This window comes from Pseudorca crassidens, chromosome 2 (assembly GCF_039906515.1).
Source record: "Pseudorca crassidens isolate mPseCra1 chromosome 2, mPseCra1.hap1, whole genome shotgun sequence".
Lineage (NCBI taxonomy): Eukaryota > Metazoa > Chordata > Mammalia > Artiodactyla > Delphinidae > Pseudorca > Pseudorca crassidens.
In genome coordinates, this window is record NC_090297.1 from 141,313,670 (window position 1) to 141,331,022 (window position 17,353).

General features: G+C 38.7%; 1 protein-coding gene across 4 annotated transcripts in view; it reads left to right on the top strand.

Annotated features, from left to right (window-relative positions):
* Positions 1-17,353, top strand: part of PLA2G4A (phospholipase A2 group IVA) — a 160,799-nt gene that overhangs the window by 83,675 nt on the left and 59,771 nt on the right. For all 4 annotated transcript variants that reach the window (XM_067728953.1, XM_067728955.1, XM_067728954.1 and 1 more), the window contains 2 exons: positions 6,737-6,774; positions 9,755-9,896. In XM_067728953.1, the coding sequence (XP_067585054.1) occupies positions 6,737-6,774; positions 9,755-9,896 (180 nt within the window). The remainder of the gene's footprint in view (positions 1-6,736; positions 6,775-9,754; positions 9,897-17,353) is intronic.

A 17,353-nucleotide genomic window follows, 5' to 3' on the forward strand; every position in this document is an offset into this window, starting at 1 on the left:
TTTCTCCCAGTCTGAGGGCTGTCTTTTCGTCTTGTTTATGGTTTCCTTTGCTGTGCAAAAGCTTTCAATTTTCATTAGGTCCTGTATGCTTATTTTTGTTTTTATTTCCATTACTCTAGGAGGTGGGTCACAAAAGATCTTGCTGTGATGTATGTCAGAGTGTTCTTCCTATGTTTTCCTCTAAGAGTTTTATAGTGTCTGGTCTTACATTTAGGTCTTTAATCCATTTTGAGTTTATTTTTGTGTAAGCTGTTACGGAGTGTTCTAATTTCATTCTTTCATGTGTAGCTGCCCAGTTTTCCCAGCACCACTTATTGAAGAGACTGTCTTTTCTCCTTTGTATATCCTTGCCTCCTTTGTCATAGATTAATTGACCATAGGTGTGTGGGTTTATCTTTGGGTTTTCTATCCTGTTCCATTCATCTATATTTCTGTTATTGTGCCAGTACCATATTGTCTTGATTACTGTAGCTTTGTAGTATAGTCTGAAGTCAGGGAGCCTGATTCCTCCAGCTACGTTTTTTTCCCCTCAAGATTGCTTTGGCTATTCAGGGTCTTTTGTGTCTCCATACAAATTTTAAGATTTTTTGTTCTAGTTCTGTAAAAAATGCCATTGGTAATTTGATAGGGGTTGCATTGAATTGGTTGATTGCTTTGGGTAGTATAGTCATTTTCACAATATTGATTCTTCCAATCCAAGAACATGGTATAGCTCTCCATCTGTTTGTGTCATCTATGATTTCTTTCATCAGTGTCTTAGTTTTCTGAGTACAGATCTTTTACCTCCTTAGGTAGGTTTATTTCTAGATATTTTATTCATTTTGTTGCAATGGTAAATGGGAGTGTTTCCTTAATTTCTCTTTCTGATCTTTCATTGTTAGTGTATAGGAATGCAAGAGATTTCTGTGCATTAATTTTGTATCCTGCAACTTTATCAAATTCATTGATAAGCTCTAGTAGTTTTCTGGTGGCATCTTTAGGATTCTCTATGTATAGTATCATATCATCTGTAAACAGTGACAGTTTTACTTCTACTTTTCCAATTTGTATTCCTTTTATTACTTTTTCTTCTCTAATTACTGTAACTAGGACTTCCAAAACTATGTTGAATAATGGTGATGAGTGTCAACATCCTTGTCTCATTCCTGATCTTATAGGAAATGCATTCTGTTTTTCACCATGGAAAAGGATGTTTGCTGTGGGTTTGTCATATATGGCCTTTATTATGTTGAGGTAGGTTCCCTCTGTGCCCACTTGCAGGAGAATTTTTATCATAAATGGGTGTTGAATTTTGTCAAAAGCTTTTTCTGCATCTATTGAGATGATCATATGGTTTTTATTCTTCAATATATTAATATGGTGTATCACATTGATTAATTTGTATATATTGAAGAATCCTTGCATCCCTGGGATAAATTCCACTTGATCATGGTGTATGATCCTTTAAATGTGTTGTTGGATTCTGTTTGCTAGTATTTTGTTGAGGAGTTTTTGCATCTATATTCATCAGTGATATCGGTCTGTAATTATCTTTCTTTGTAGTATCTTTGTCTGGCTTTGGTATCAGGGTGATGGTGACCTTGTAGAATGAGTTTAGGAGTGTTCTTTCCTCTGCAATTTTTGGAAGAGCTTGAGAAGGATGGGTGTTAGCTATTCTCTAAATGTTTGATAGAATTCCCCTGTGAAGCCATCTGGTCCTGGGCTTTTGTTTGTTGGAAGAGTTTTAATCCCAGTTTCAATTTCATTACTTTTGATTGGTCTGTTCATATTTTCTATTTCTCCTGGTTCAGTCTTAGGAGGTTATACCTTTCAAAGAATTTGTCCATTTCTTCCAGGTTGTCCAATTTATTGGCATAGAGTCACTTGTAGTAGTCTCCTAGGATGCTTTGTATTTCTGTGGTGTCCATTGTAACTTCTACTTTTTCCTTTCTAATTTATTGATTTGAGTCCTCTCCCTCTTTTTCTTGATGAGTTTGGCTAAAGGTTTATCAATTTTGTTTATCTCTTCAAAGAAACACCTTTTAGTTTTATTGATCTATCGTTTTCTTTGTTTCTATTTCATTTATTTCTGGTCTGATATTTATGATTTCTTTCCTTCTACTAACTTTGGGTTTTGTTTGTTCTTCTTTGTCTAGTTCCTTAAGGTGTAAGGTTAGATTGTTTATTTGTGATTTTTCTTGTTTCTTGAGGTAGGATTGTGTTGCTATAAACTTCCCTCTTAGAACTGCTTTTGCTGCATCCCATAGGTTTTGGATTGTCGTGTTTTCATTGTCATTTGTCTCTAGGTATGTTTTGACTTCCTCTTTGATTTCTTCAGTGATCTATTGGTTGTTTAGTAACATATTGTTTAGCCTCCATGTGTTTGTGCTTTTTACGTTTTTTTCCCTGTAATTGATTTCTAATTTCATAGTGTTGTGGTCAGATGAGATGCTTGATTTGATTTCAGTTTTCTTAAATTTACCACAGGTTGATTTGTGACCCAAGATGTGATCTGTCCTGGAGAATGTTCCATGTGCACTTGAGACGAAACTGTAATCTGTAGTTTTCGGATGGAATGTCCTATAAATATCAGTTAAATGTATCTGGTCTATTGTGTCATTTAAAGCTTGTGTTTCCTTGTTAATTTTCTGTCTGGTGAACTGTGCATTGGTGTAAGCGAGTTGTTAAAGTCCCCCACTATTATTATGTTACTGTCTGTTTCATCTTTTAGAGCTGTTAGCATTTGCATTATGTATTGAGGCACTCTTATGTTGGGTGCATATATATTTATAATTGTTATATCTTCTTCTTGGATCCCTTGGTCATTACGTAGTGTCCTTCCTTGTCTCTTGTAACATTCTTTACTTTAAAGTCTATTTATCTGATATGAGTATTGCTACTAGAGCTTTCTTTTGATTTCCAATTGCATGGAATATCTTTTTCCATCCCTTCACTTTCAGTCTGTATGTGTCCCTAGGTCTGAAGTGGGTCTCTTCTAGGCAGCATATACATGGGTCTTGTTTTTGTATCCATTCAGCAAGCCTGTGTCTTTTAGTTGGAGCATTTAATCCATTCATATTTAAGGTGATTATTGATATGTGTGTTCCTATTACCATTTTCTTAATTGTTTTGGGTTTGTTTTTGTAGGTCCCCTTCTTCTCTTGTGTTTCCCACTCAGAGAAGTTCCTTTAGCATTTGTTGTAGAGCTGGTTTGGTGGTGCTGAATTCTCTTAGCTTTTACTTGTCTGTAAAGCTTTTGATTTCTCCATCAAATCTGACTGAGGTCCTTGCTGGGTAGAGTAATCTTGGTTGTAGGTTCTTCCCTTTCATCACTTTAAATATATCATGCCACTCCCTTCTGGCTTGTAGAGTTTCTGCTGAGAAATCAGCTGTTAACCTTATGGGAGTTCCCTTGTATGTTATTTGTCATTTTCCCCTTGTTGCTTTTAATAATTTTTCTTTGTTTTTAATTCTTGTCAATGTGATTACTATGTGTCTCAGCCTGTTTCTGCTTGGGTTTATCCTCCCTGGGACTCTCTGTGCTTCCTGGACTTGGGTGGCTATTTCCTTTCCCATGTTAGGGAAGTTTTCGACTATAAAATCTTCAAATATTTTCCCAGGCCGTTTTTCTCTCTCTTCTTCTCTGGGACCCCTATAATGTGAACGTTGGTGCATTTAATGTTGTCCCAGATGTCTCTTAGTCTGTTTTCATTTCTTTTCATTCTTTTTTCTTTATTCTGTTCCATGGCAGTGATTTCCACCATTCTGTCTTCCTGGTCAGCTATCCATTCTTCTGCCTCAGTTATTCCACTATTGATTCCATCTAGTGTATTTTTCATTTCAGTTATTGTATTGTTCATCTCTGTTTGTTTCTTCTTTAATTCTTCTAAGTGTTTTTTCTTTAATCCTTCTAGGTCTTTATTAAACATTTCTTGTATTTTCTCAGTCTTTGCCTCCATTCTTTTTCTGAGGTTTGGATCATCTTCACTATCATTATTCTGAATTCTTTTTCTGGAAGGTTGCCTAGCTCCACTTCATTTAGTTGTTTTTCTGGGGTTGTATCTTGTTCTTTCATCTGGTACATAGTCCTCTACCTTTTCATTTTGTCTTTCTGTGAATGCGGTTTTTGTTCCACAGGCTGTAGTAATGTAGTTCTTCTTTCTGCTGTCTGCTCTCTGGAGGATGAGACTATCTAAGAGACTTGTGCAAACTTCCTGATGGGAGGGACTGGTGGTAGGTAGAGCTGGGTGTTGTTCTGGTGGGCAGAGCTCAGTAAAACTTTAATCTGCTTTTCTGCTGATGCATGGAGTGAGTTCCCTCTCTGTTAGTTGTTTGGTTTGAGGCAACTCAGTTCTGGAGGCTATAGGCTCTTTGTTGGGGCAAATGTCGGACTCCAGGAGGGCTCATGCCAAGGAGTACTTCCCAGAACTTCTGCTGCCAGTGTCCTTGTCTCCACGGTGAGCCAGAGACACCCCCCACCTCTGCAGGAGACCCTCCAACACTAGTAGGTAGCTCTGGTTCAGTCTCCTATGGAGTTACTGCTCCTTCCCCCTGGGTCCTGATGCACACAGTACTTTGTGTTTGCCCTCCAAGAGTGGAGTCTCTGTTTCCTCCAGTCCTGTAGACATCCTGCAATCAAATCCAATGAGCCTTCAAAGTCTGATTCTCTGGGAATTCCTCCTCCTGTTTCCATACCCCCAGGTTGGGAAACCTGATGTGGGGCTCAGACCCTTCACTCCAGTGGGTGGACTTCTGTGGTATAAGTGTTCTCCAGTTTGTGAGTCACCCACCCAGTGGTTATGGGATTTGATTTTACTCTGATTGCACCCCTCTTACCGTCTCATTGTGGCTTCTCCATTGTCTTTGGATGTGGGGTATCTTTTTTGTTGAGTTCCAATGTCTTCCTGTCAGTGATTGTTAAGCAGTTAGTTGGGATTCTGGTGCTCTTGCAAGAGGGAGTGAGCACACATCCTTCTACTCCGCCTTCTTGAACCAATCTCCCAATGAGATATTTCTTGACAGGAAAAGCTGCCTGATGTTCTCCTGCTCCACACACACATGCACAATAATTCAGTGGATACTTATTGATTGTATGTCGTATGCCAAATACTGTGCAATGAACATGTAATAGAGACCTATTTAAGACAGAGTTTACGATTTAGTGGGAAAGGCAAATTTTTGGACAGATAATTTCCATAATTTTTTCTTACTATTAAAATTCAGTACTGAGAATTATCCATGAACTTATCTTAACATTTTGGAAAGCTCCTTCTAGTTTATTTCTTTCCATTCCCTGAAACCAAAAAAGAAAAAGCCAATAATCTATAGCATTTTATGTTGGCTCAAAAAATATCCTCTTCCCATTTTAAGAGGCATATCCTAGTTCTGTTCTATTTGAAGGTATTCAACAGGTTCATTCTAGCTATATTCTTATGGTAACTGATGTAATAAAAATAATAGCACCATCTTACACTTGTGCAGGAAACTTCGAAACATTTTCTCATTTGGTTCTCTCAACAATCTAAAGTTACATTATTCATAACTAATGGCAGGGATAGTATTGAGAAGTCCTTTCTAGACAACAGATTTATAGCTTCTGGAAAGACATCTTTTAATACCCCTTTTCTCTGTGGATATTAGTAATTCTTTTTTTTATTAAACCCAAATTGGCCCACTGACAAGATGGATTCCTCCCATAAGTTTCGTTGGTTCATATAGTGTTGAAAAAATAAAAACCTGAGCCCCACATACCATTTGTAGATGTTTCTTAAGCTGACCACAGTTGGTTGGCCCCTGGGTCCTGCTGTCCACCTTGGATAGGCATTCTGTCTTCAGTTTACTATAGCCTGCACTTGTCACAAATGCACAAGTGTTCATTTTCACCCAGGTTTTCTTTAACTTTGGCCTCTGATTCTGAGGCCCAGACAGCCCCAGAATAATGATACACATCTTCATATTTTTAGATCTCAGGAAGTTTTTACGATATTTGAGTAATGATTTTGGTATACACTGCTTCTTTTTAATGAAGAAGGAAAACAACCATGCCAAGACAATTCTTATGGTTGTGAAAATGATGTATAGCAGGGTCCCCAACCCGTGGGCCATGGACCAGTACCAGTCTGTGGCCTGTTAGGAACAAGGCCACACAGCAGGAGGCGAGCTGCAGGCGAGTGAGCAAAGCTTCATCTGTATTTACAGCTGCTCCGCATCGCTCGCATTACTGCCTGAGCTCCGTCTCCTGTCAGCATTATGGTGAGTTGTGTAATTATTTCATTATATATTACAATGTAATAATAATGGAAATAAAATGCACAGTAAATGTAATGTGCTTAAATCATACCAAAACCATCCCCCCTGCCAATCTGTGGAAAAATTGTCTTCCACAAAACCGGTCCCTGGTGCCAAAAACGTTGGGGACCGCTGACTTATAGGATTTCCCTGGCAGTCCAGTGGTTAAGACTCTGTGCTTCCACTGCAGGGGGAACAGGTTCAATCCCTGGTTGGGAAATTAAGATCCCACATGCCGTGTGGCACAAATGATGTAGAAAGTAGGCTTCTCTCATGAAAAATAGCAAAAATTTATTTATTGAGATACACCTATAATTTAGGGTCTTCATGGAGCTATGTTACTTTTATTTTTAGTATATATTTTAGGTTAAAAATAATCTGTCACTCAAAAATTATTTTGACTTTGTTTGCATTATATATAATACACTTCCATTTTATGACCCTAATCTGACTAATATATCTATCCTAGGTCACTGAAATGATTCTGGAAATGTCTCTTGAAGTTTGGTAAGTCCATTTATTTCGTTGGATGGATCCACTGACTGATTTTAATTGTTAAAGAGTACACTTTTAATATATGAAATAACTCTGACACCTTTGAGTATCAAAAATGCATTAAATGTACTTCATTTTTTTTTAGCTCTCTCCTAATAACTACAGTATTAAAAAGAAAAAACTAATATTCTTTGCTTAGTTTTCCAGTAGTTTGGTAGTTAAATCATAAATGTCAGAAGAAGAGCCTTTAGAAGGGGCTCTTCCTCAAGTTAAATATATATTCCCATAGAAATAAATATAGCTATTGAAGCCTATTTTCATTGCTGATTCAGATAGGTATTAAAAAATATGACAGTGAACATACACAGGAAACTATAAGAGGAAAAACTGAAAATTGAGACTTTGTTCATAATGATCATCAGGAAAACAAATGGTTAAGTCCCATGATGTGTGTTGCTCTTTCAAAGTGGTCTCCAAAGATGAATGTTGAAAATTCATTTATTTATTTTCATATGGTGAGTCTTAGGGGAGTCAGGCCTGCCTTGAGAATTAGCTCATCTCTGACCTCATGCTGAGGTTGATAGATCCCACCTGCCTCAACCTCTCTGCATCTCTTTGAACTTCCCTGTTGAAGTGGGTTTTACCAGAGTTACGAGTACACATTTTATTTACACGAACATCACAAAATTAATGTAGCATTCTCATTTCTTATGATTTGCTAAATGAATGATAATGGATACATTGACATTGAGTTTAGGTATTTCTCTTGTTTTGATCCCCAGAAAATGTTGGTTCAACTTAAAAAATTATTACATCAATTACTACTGTCATTCAATATATGTCAGCATGTATCAGAGGACAGTCCAACTTTTTTAGTTGTGTTATTTTCAATTACATCGATTCTTGCTTACAAGTGGTATATTTTGGCATGAGATTAGAAATATTTTTGTTACTTGACTATGAAAATAATGCTATTTGTTTTAATGGGAAATGATCTCCACTGGTGTAATTAGGACAAAATTATGCTTTAATAAAGCAGAGTTATCCAAAAAATGGAGGTAAAAAAAACCTCAGCTAAATGTATACATAGGTCCAGAAGCAATTTACTATATATTTACAGTGAACTTTAATCAAACTCTATTTTTATATGTTAATTTGTCTTGACTCTAAAATGAAATGTTGGATTTCCCTCGTGGTGATTAAGAATCCGCCTGCCAGAGTGAAGTAATTCAGAAAGAGAAAAACAAATACCGTATGCTAACACATATATATGGAATCTAAAAAAAAAAAGAAAAGTACTGATGAACCTAGTGGCAGTGCAGGAATAAAGACATAGACATAGAGGATGGACTTGAGGACATGGCGGGGGAGGGGAGGGGGAAGCTGGGGCGAAGTGAGAGTAGCATCAACATATATACACTACCGAATGTACAATAGTTAGCTAGTGGGAAGCAGCAGCATAGCACAGGGAGATCAGCTTGGTGCTTTGCGATGACCTAGAGAGGTGGGATAGGGAGGGTGGGAGGGAAGCTCAAGAGAGAGGGGATATGGGGATATATGTATACATAGGGCTGATTCATGTTGTTGTACAACAGAAATTAACACAGTATTGTGAAGCAATTATACTCCAGTAGAGATCTATTTTAAAAAAAAAAGAATCCGCCTGCCAATGCAGGGGGCATGGGTTCAATCCCTGGTCCGGGAAGATTCCCACATGCCATGGAGCAACTAAGCCCGTATGCCACAACTACTGACCCCACGCGCCACAGCTACTGAAGCCCGAGTGCCGAGGGCCTGTGCTCTGCAACAAAAGAAGCCGCCACAATGAAAAACCTGCACACTGTGATGAAAAGTAGCCCGTGCTCACCACAACTAGAGAAAGCCTGCGCACAGCAACGAAGACCCCAACGCAGCCAAAATAAATAAATAAAATAAAGTAAAATAAAATAAATAAAATGGGCTTCCCTGGTGGCGCAGTGGTTGAGAGTCCGCCTGCCGGTGCAGGGGACGCGGGTTCGTGCCCCGGTCCGGGAGGGTCCCACATGCCGCGGAGCGGCTGGGCCGGTGAGCCATGGCCGCTGAGCCTGCGCGTCTGGAGCCTGTGCTCCGCAACGGGAGAGGCCACAACAGCGAGAGGCCCGTGTACCACACACACACAAAAAAAGATAAAATAAATAAAATGAAACGTTCATTAAAGAAAAACTCCATTTTTCATGGAATGTCTTCCATTAAATATAAAATAAAATCAGGAAAGAAATTAGAGAGTTAAAGATAGTACATAAAAGAAGACACACACAAGCCATACGTCTGTTACTATATTTATAAAATTGCTCAACATATTTTGAATTTTAGATATTTTTGTACTGATATCTTCTAAACATCTATGTTAATTGCTTTATTTGTAGATCTTTTAAAAGTCATGCTTCTCGTGCTTAATGTAAGATAATGATCAACATAGTACATTACAAAGAACGTGAGATGCAGAATGAGAAACCCTGGATTTAAATATCTACTTGCTAATTTTGTTAACAGTTGAAAGATTTCTAATTACTTTTTTACTCATTTGTAAAATAAGAAAAGTACTTTATATCCATTGTGATGATTTAGTGAGGTGTTCTTCCTAAAGAGCATGTATTATAGGAATTTTTTCCACATGTATACACATGTTTGTGGTGGTACTGTTTGTAGTAGTTAAAAAAAATTGGACATAATGTCAATATTTATGGATACATAAATTGTGCTCTAATTATATAATGAAAATACTCCATAATAGTAAATATATTTGAATTAGTTCTACTTATAAACACAGATGAATCTCAAAAACAAAATGTTCAATGGAAAAAAATGATTTGCAGAATACATACAGTTGATAGCATTTATACAAAAATTAGAAACCTGTAAAGTGACTCTATATATTATTTAGACCTAAATGTATAATGTAAAATACAAGGCTACTGGGGACATTGGTTCATGATCTCTATTTTATATACAGTTCATCCCCAGACCTCCGATTTAGTATGGCTCTGTGTGACCAGGAGAAAGCTTTCCGACAACAGAGAAAAGAAAACATAAAGGAAAACATGAAGAAACTCCTGGGTCCAAAGAATAATGAAGGCTTGTATTCTACACGTGATGTGAGTTGGAAATTTTTCAAATGTTATTGCAACTTAATAATAATTTTGTTTGTACTTTCTCCCAAATTCCACCCAAATGTGACAATATTGAGATTAAGCATTATTTCTCTATCTTTTTAAGATAAGGTAAGTGTTTCATAAACAGAAACTCTTTGAGGAAGATCATCACAAATGCTGCCCATATTTGGTAATATTTATTAGATACAGATTTTAAAAGAGAAATAGGCAGACTGATGCACAAGATGTTCATTAGTAAGAAAAGTTTAACCTAGAAAAGGATATAAAATGATCATTGAATTCATTTTAATACAGACTAAGATTAAACAATTGTGGGACTTATCATTACTGAACAAGAGCAAAATGTTGTAAATCTTAATGACAACAATTAACAAAAAATGTTCTTAAAAGATGTGAATAGGGAGATAAAAGGAAATATTTCAAATTATTACTATTTCATAGCAGGAAGTGAAAAGATATCATCCAAAATTGACCAACTAGTTAAAACAATAACCTCCACATTTTAATATTTTCATAATCTTAATTATAGAGAGATGTTAAAATTACAGTATTTTCATCAACAAATATTGAAAGTACAGTCCTTCAATTGTACTTTAATTTCTTTTTCTTCCCTTAAATTCCAGCAAAGTAAATGGCATTTATTATTCAGTAACTTGTATTCTACAATCCAGTTTTTGTCTGTTTGTCTATTATTCATTTATCTCTTCACTCATGTATCTATGTGTCAGTCTCCCTATCTATCTACCTACCTACCTACCTGTCCATTCATCCACCCATCCATCCATCCATAGGTCTATCCTTCTTTCTGAAATCTACAAAAATAAATTGCTGCCATAGTTAATAATACTGTATTATATATTTTAAAGTTGCTAAGAGAGTAGATATTAAAAGTCCTCATCACAAGAAAAAAAATTTGTAACCATATGTGGGGAGAGATATTAACTAGACTTATTGTGGTGATCATTTCACAATACATACAAATATCAAATCATTATGTGGTACACCTGAAACTAATATAATGTATGTCAATTATACCTCAATAAAACAAAATTAAAAAAATGAATTGCTGCAATGATGCTCATCAAATGATAATAATGAAATTTCTTCTTAGCGGCATATCAGGTAATTTTTTTTTTTACTTATTTCTTTGAGGTTTTCTGTTAATTGAATATTTTAGATGAACATAATTTATTTTTAGAAAGATATTTTCATTAAATGTGTAAGTCAATATATATTTTATATCTATTGATAAGCATATATATTTACCCCCATGCATGTACACACAGACCAGAGATTAAAGATTACTGTAGATTAAGGACAAAATGCCACTGGAAATGAGAAATAAATTCTGAGTAAGGGGGCCAGATGGGTACCCCTGTCCCACATGTGATGGCACATTTCTAAATGTGTTTCTAGGTGGGTGTAGCAGGGGTCGAAAGCCAGTCTGGGCTTCTGGAGTGGCTTTTGGTACTAGGGGAGCAAACGCTAAGGTAAAATATTGCTGATGGGGATTTTTGCTAAAAGGAAGCTTGGAGGAGAAGCAAAACCTCCATTGAAGCTTCTATTTAAAAAAAAAGAGACTGCTCTTCCATCATGCATCTTGTGGTTGCTTATTGTCTCCGGCTGATGAGTCCTTGAAGACACATCCTTCTGTATGTATTACTCAGAAGTTTCTAGCTTCCTGGGAAGTCTTTTTGGGTGTTTCGTTTGTTTTTCTGTAGTAAACCTTCCATCAGCAGTTCTACACCATCTTTTTGTCCCCATCCTTGTTTGGCATTGTTATGCCCTTGGAGCAGAGAAATGATATTTCAAGTTTTTTTGATTTCTGCCATTTCTCATTTGTTGAGACACTGTGCTGGGAACTTGAGGTGAATAAAACTGAAATGGTTAATACCAAACAGTCACTTTCCTTGGTGAGTTTAAAGCCTAGCTGGGGAGAAAGCCATTTCAGCAGATGAAACAGTGATGGAAATGGATACCTCTGTTAATTCATGGTCGTCAACTTCATTTGGGAGACCAATGCTGGCCGTTTCAGTGTTTCCCAGCCTAGTTGCTTTCCATTTATTTAAAATGCTTTTTATTTCACTCCCAGCTGCTGATCCACCCCCTGCCTCCCTCACAGCTGATAGACTTGCCTCCTAATTAGAGAAATTAAAAGTCGTCAGGTGACAAATCTTTCATTTCTTGGCATAGATTGACATGTTTCATAACCCGGGCTTACCCTTTGCCACTTCCCTCTGAGCTCAATGGAGGAAACAGCGCCTTTTCTTTCCAGAGTCACATCATCTCAGATATGGATTGCAAACCGTTAGGAGCCCCAACATAGCAACTGTCCAGTTCTCCCAGGGCTGCTCCCCACCTCTGTTGTCTGCCTCCATGTTTGTATGAAATTTTCCTGCTCTAAACTCTGATATAGAGAGAGAAAAAAGGAACCAAAAAAATCCCCATGGAATGTACATTCCCGTCTCCTTTCCGCTCTGCTTCTCTCCTTATCTTCACAAACTTTTCCAAAGTTTCCTACACAATCTCATTCTACTTCCTGCTTTCCTCGGGCTTCTGCCCTCATGACTCTACAGCAGCTGCTTTACTAGTCACAGGTACCAGCTAACAAATGCAAAGGATCTTCTGGCCCTGTGTTCCCTAATTCTGTAGCTGCAAATGACTCATGTTTTTCTACTATTTTAATCATTCACTACCCTTCCCTTACTGTGTTCCCTTTATTTTCATCATGCCTCTCTGGTTCCCTTTACCAGATCTTCTTCCTCTGTGCATTATTTAAATGTGAGTTCTTCAAGACTCAGCCCTAGCCCCTCTTAAGAATTTTCTCTCCCTTCCATGTGTCACCCAGCACATTTGGGCTAAGAACTTTCACACGTATATCAACAACCTAGAATCTCTCTTCTGAGATTCACACCCGAATATCTATACCTCTTCTTTCTGATTCCTTCACTTGTATTCTTAACATCTCACACTAAGCATGGCTGAATCTGTACACAAAATCCTCTGGTCTCTATAGTTCTACTGACACCTGTCCTCTTTCTTTCCACTTTCTGTTCACACTGAATTCAGAGTGATCTTTACAATACACAAATATGATTCTATCCAAGCCAAGCTTCAAATCCTTCCACTGCTCTTAGGACTGGCCTCACAGCATCTCTCCAGCATCTCAACCAGCATCTCAACCAACCAGTGTTGCTGGTTCATCTCAAATCTCCCATGCTCCCTCCTCTAAGTGCCTCTTCGTTCCAGGTCTCTGCAGAACCCTTCTCAGGTGGCGCTCTTGCATGCATTGTTACTTCCCTCTGCCTAGGCCTCGCCCTTCCCTCCTTCCCTCCACCCCACCCCCTTTTCAGTTAACTAACAGCCTCCCATGCTTTTTTTTTTTTTTAACATCTTTATTGGAGTATAATTGCTTTACAGTGGTGTGTTAGTTTCTGCTGTATAACAAAGTGAATCAGCTATACGTATACATACATCCACATATCCCCTTCCTCTTGCGTCTCCCTTCCACCCTCCCTATCCCACCCCTCTAGGTGGACACAAGGCACCCAGCTGATCTCCCTATTCTATGCCAGCCTCCCATTCTTGAACCAGTGAACATGTCACTTATTCAGACAGTCTTCCTCATCCATTCCTCCCTCCCTCCAGGTCCAAGTTAGGTCTCTCCGTCATGTTCTTTCATAGCACAAATATGCACGTGATCTTCTCCGCATTTCCCACAATCGTACTTAAAAATATTTGTATAGGTACTCATTTAACGTCTTTTTTTCTCCATTAGAATATAATTTTCATGAGGACCATGGCAGTGTCTGTGTTTTTCACCTTTATATTCCCAGCACCAGCTCAGCTCCTGACTCGTGGCAGAGCCTAGGGAAATCTTGTGTTGTGAGGGTCAGAGCACAAGTGCAGGCAGTGGCTTGGCATTTCAGCCAGGGGATGGCTTCGCTAGAGAGGCATCAGGGGCTCACAACTGAGGAACACTTGCGTCAGGTTGTTAGGGAGGGGACAGGTTGAGGAGAAGGCTTGGATGAAAAGATCCCAGTTTGAATGGGTGCATTAGAAAGTCTGTGGGGCATATTGGCGCAGACGTCCTGTAGCCTTTGGTCTTAGGTTTTCCTTTTTGAAAGGAAAGTTTCTGCCTCACCTCCCAGGCACTCCTCCTTTTGTGGAAAGGAATCTTTCTGGGAAAATGAAATTTGGCCTAATATTCATACAGATTGGCTTTTCTGCAGCAGATGGAGAATGAGGTAATTGTGCTTTTCTCTGGGCTAGTCTTCAAAAATATTAAACTCATGTTTTTGGAAGTCATTCCTCAAATTAAAACTTTTGATGTTGTTGTTTTGGATTTGGTCAAGCCATTTTTTTCTCTTGGCAGAAATCATCCGTTTAGATATATTCAGCACCACCCATTCCCATAACACAAATATCATTTTCCTATTTTGTGTTTCTCCTTGGCCAAGGGCCTCTTAAACTCCCATTTCCCTTGCTCCCTGCCAAGATCTTCACTTTCTTCACTTTCACTTTCACTGCTGGCTGGTTGGCCTCCTGAAGGTAAGGAGGAGCAGGCTGCTGTCTAAGACAGAACAGCCCTACTCAATTCTCCTTGCAGAGACGGTGCCTGTCTTATTCCCAGTTTTCAACAAATGGTTTGCAGCATCCAGTTTAGGACATCAGTGTCAAATTAAAATGTTGAATGAATTTGGGCAGTAGGAATTTGGGCGCCTTGCTTCTTTCCTCTACTTCACTTGTAAAATGGAGACAATGTCTCATTCAGCTAAAAGGATGAGTACTAAGCAGCCCGAACAATGTGTAAGGCACATCTTCGTTACTCAATACGATAGTAGCTATTAAACCAATACACGGGTGTTGCTGTTACGTAACACCCCAGGGCAATGTCAAATTCAATAAAACCTTAGCTTTCTTACTTGGATAATGAATTAGTTAAATAGTTAAGGTTTCTAGTAATCCAAGAGTTTCTTCTCTTAAGTACTAAGACTTTAAAAAAATTACTCTTAACAAAATGGATGTAAGTCGTTCTAAAAAACGTAATTCTTTGCCCAGACTGAACTGATTTAAGTGCTCTCATGTCTGTGGCTTTTGCAATCAACTACCATTTCCCCATGCTCTATATATTCCCTTGAAGTAATTTCTTCAAATCACCCCTTTCTCTTTCAACTTTGTTGTTGTGGAATTAAAATCTGATAAGTAAGCGTGTTGTTAGAACACTGTCTCTGATTAGTATAATCTCTTCATAAATAAAGGGCTGAGATCGTTCCTATGAGTAAGATCTATAACACTATGTGCATGGGAATTTTTGATATATTAGGGTTACTTAGAGGCCACTTCTTTTACATTTTCTTGTTCCAAAATAGCTTTTGGTCAGATGTAGTTTCCAGATTACAGTCTGTTCTGTGAAGTGAAATGCTGCTTTACAGTTTTCATGTCCCCACGTAACTGACCATAAAGGGAGCAAAGCTGGTTGGGGCACTCAGATCTGGCATAGAATAGCAGGGAAATGAGAGAAGGAAATTTTACTCCAAACTTCATCAAAGAATAAAGGAGGAAATGTTTCCTGTCAAGGCAGAATACAAGGAATATACAATTAGATAGCTTTGGATGAAAGTAGAAGTATAAAGTGGTCCTTAAATAATATAATGTATTATATAGAGTGCTATTCTGTATTTAAGTTTGTCGGATAAATTAAGTGAAAAACTAGAGAAAAAAGAGACTGTCTAGTGACAGAGGGGGAGGCAAAGCAAAATAGTTTCTGCAGGAGGTAATAGAAATCGACCTTGAGTTGTCAATAAGAATTTTTATTCCTTTGTTTATTCTGTTTTCTTCATCTACAATATTCTTCCTCTTGCTTCCACCTTCATTATGACAATAGCACTTTGCTGTGTCAATTCTTATTCCTTTTAGATTGTAAACATTTTGGGGCAAACAGTTTGAACTCCCCTTAGCTAGTTTTGAATGGGACCCAGAGCAAGAGAAGGCTCTCCAACAGGACTCAGTTACTGCGTAAGCTGCTCTGCCCCTTGGGCCATATGACCATTCAGATCCATTGATGCTTGAAGTGTGTGTGGCAGATAGGGATGCTGTGGTAGGTGAATTGCAGCATAGGCACCTTTGGTGTTAGGCCTTGCCATCCTCTGTGGATAACTACCGTCCTTTGAAAAATAGCTTTTGGCCTGCTTACTGGGCCATAGTAGAGATTGAATGCTTAACCATGGGTGACCAAGTTATCATGTGACCTGAGCTGACCATCATGTTATCTGACCCACCAAGCCATAAAATTGGGTGTGCACAGATGCACTCCGTCATCAGATGGAAGTAGAGTATATGAAATTGGGCTGAACAGGCCCTGAAGGTACCAATAAGTTCCATGAAGAAGTGGCCCAAATGTCCATGTTCCCCATTCCTGTTACACTGCCTTCTCTTTTCCATCCTCCACCCAGAGCCTCATGGGGGAGATCCCTATGATCAGTTGACAAAAGGAGAGAAAGGGCCTTGTTAGAGGTGATTGTACACACTATTTAGGCACCACTTGAAAGAGGACAGCTGCAGGGCTCAGCAACGTGGTCTTCCCTTCACCAAGGCTGAGCTGGCTACAGCAGCTGCTGAGTACTCAATTAGCCAGCATCAGAGTCCCCAGCAACACTGAGTCCCCAATATAGTAGCATTCCTATGGGTCATCAGTCAGCTACCTGGTGGCAGATTGATTACACTGGACTTCTGCCATCCTGGAAGGGGCATGCTTTGTTTTTACCTGAATAAACACTTACTCTGGTTGCAGATGTGCCTTCCCTGCACTCAAGGATTCTGCCAAAACTACCACTTATAGATATACAAGATGCCTTAGTCACAATATTCCACACAGCATTCTGATCAAGGAACTCACCTCACAGCAAATGAAGTATGGCAACGGGCCATGTCATGGAATTCACCAGCCTTACCATGTTCTCCACCATCATGAAGTAACTAGCTTGATAGAATGGTAGAATACCTTTTGAAGACTCAGTTATAGTGCGAGCTCTGTGGCAATATCCTGGAGGGCTGGAACACGGTTTTCCAGGAGGCTGTAAATGCTCTGACTCAGCATCCAGTATTGGCGCTGTTTATCCCCAGGATTCATGGGTCCAGGAGTGGAAGTGGGAGTGGCACCACTCACTATTACCCCTAGTGACCCACTAGCAAAATATTCGTTTCCTGTCTGTGTGACCTTATAGTCTTCTGACTTAGAGGTCTTAGTTGTGAAGGAAGGAATGCTTCCACAGAAGTGGAACAATGATTCTACTGAACTGTAATTTAATACTGCTGCCTGACCTTTTGGGCTTCTCATGCCTCTGAACCAACAGGCAAAGAAGGGAGCTACTCTCTTGGCTGGGGTGGTTGATTCTGACTATTAAGGGGAGATTGGGCTCCTCCTCTCAGGTGGAGGT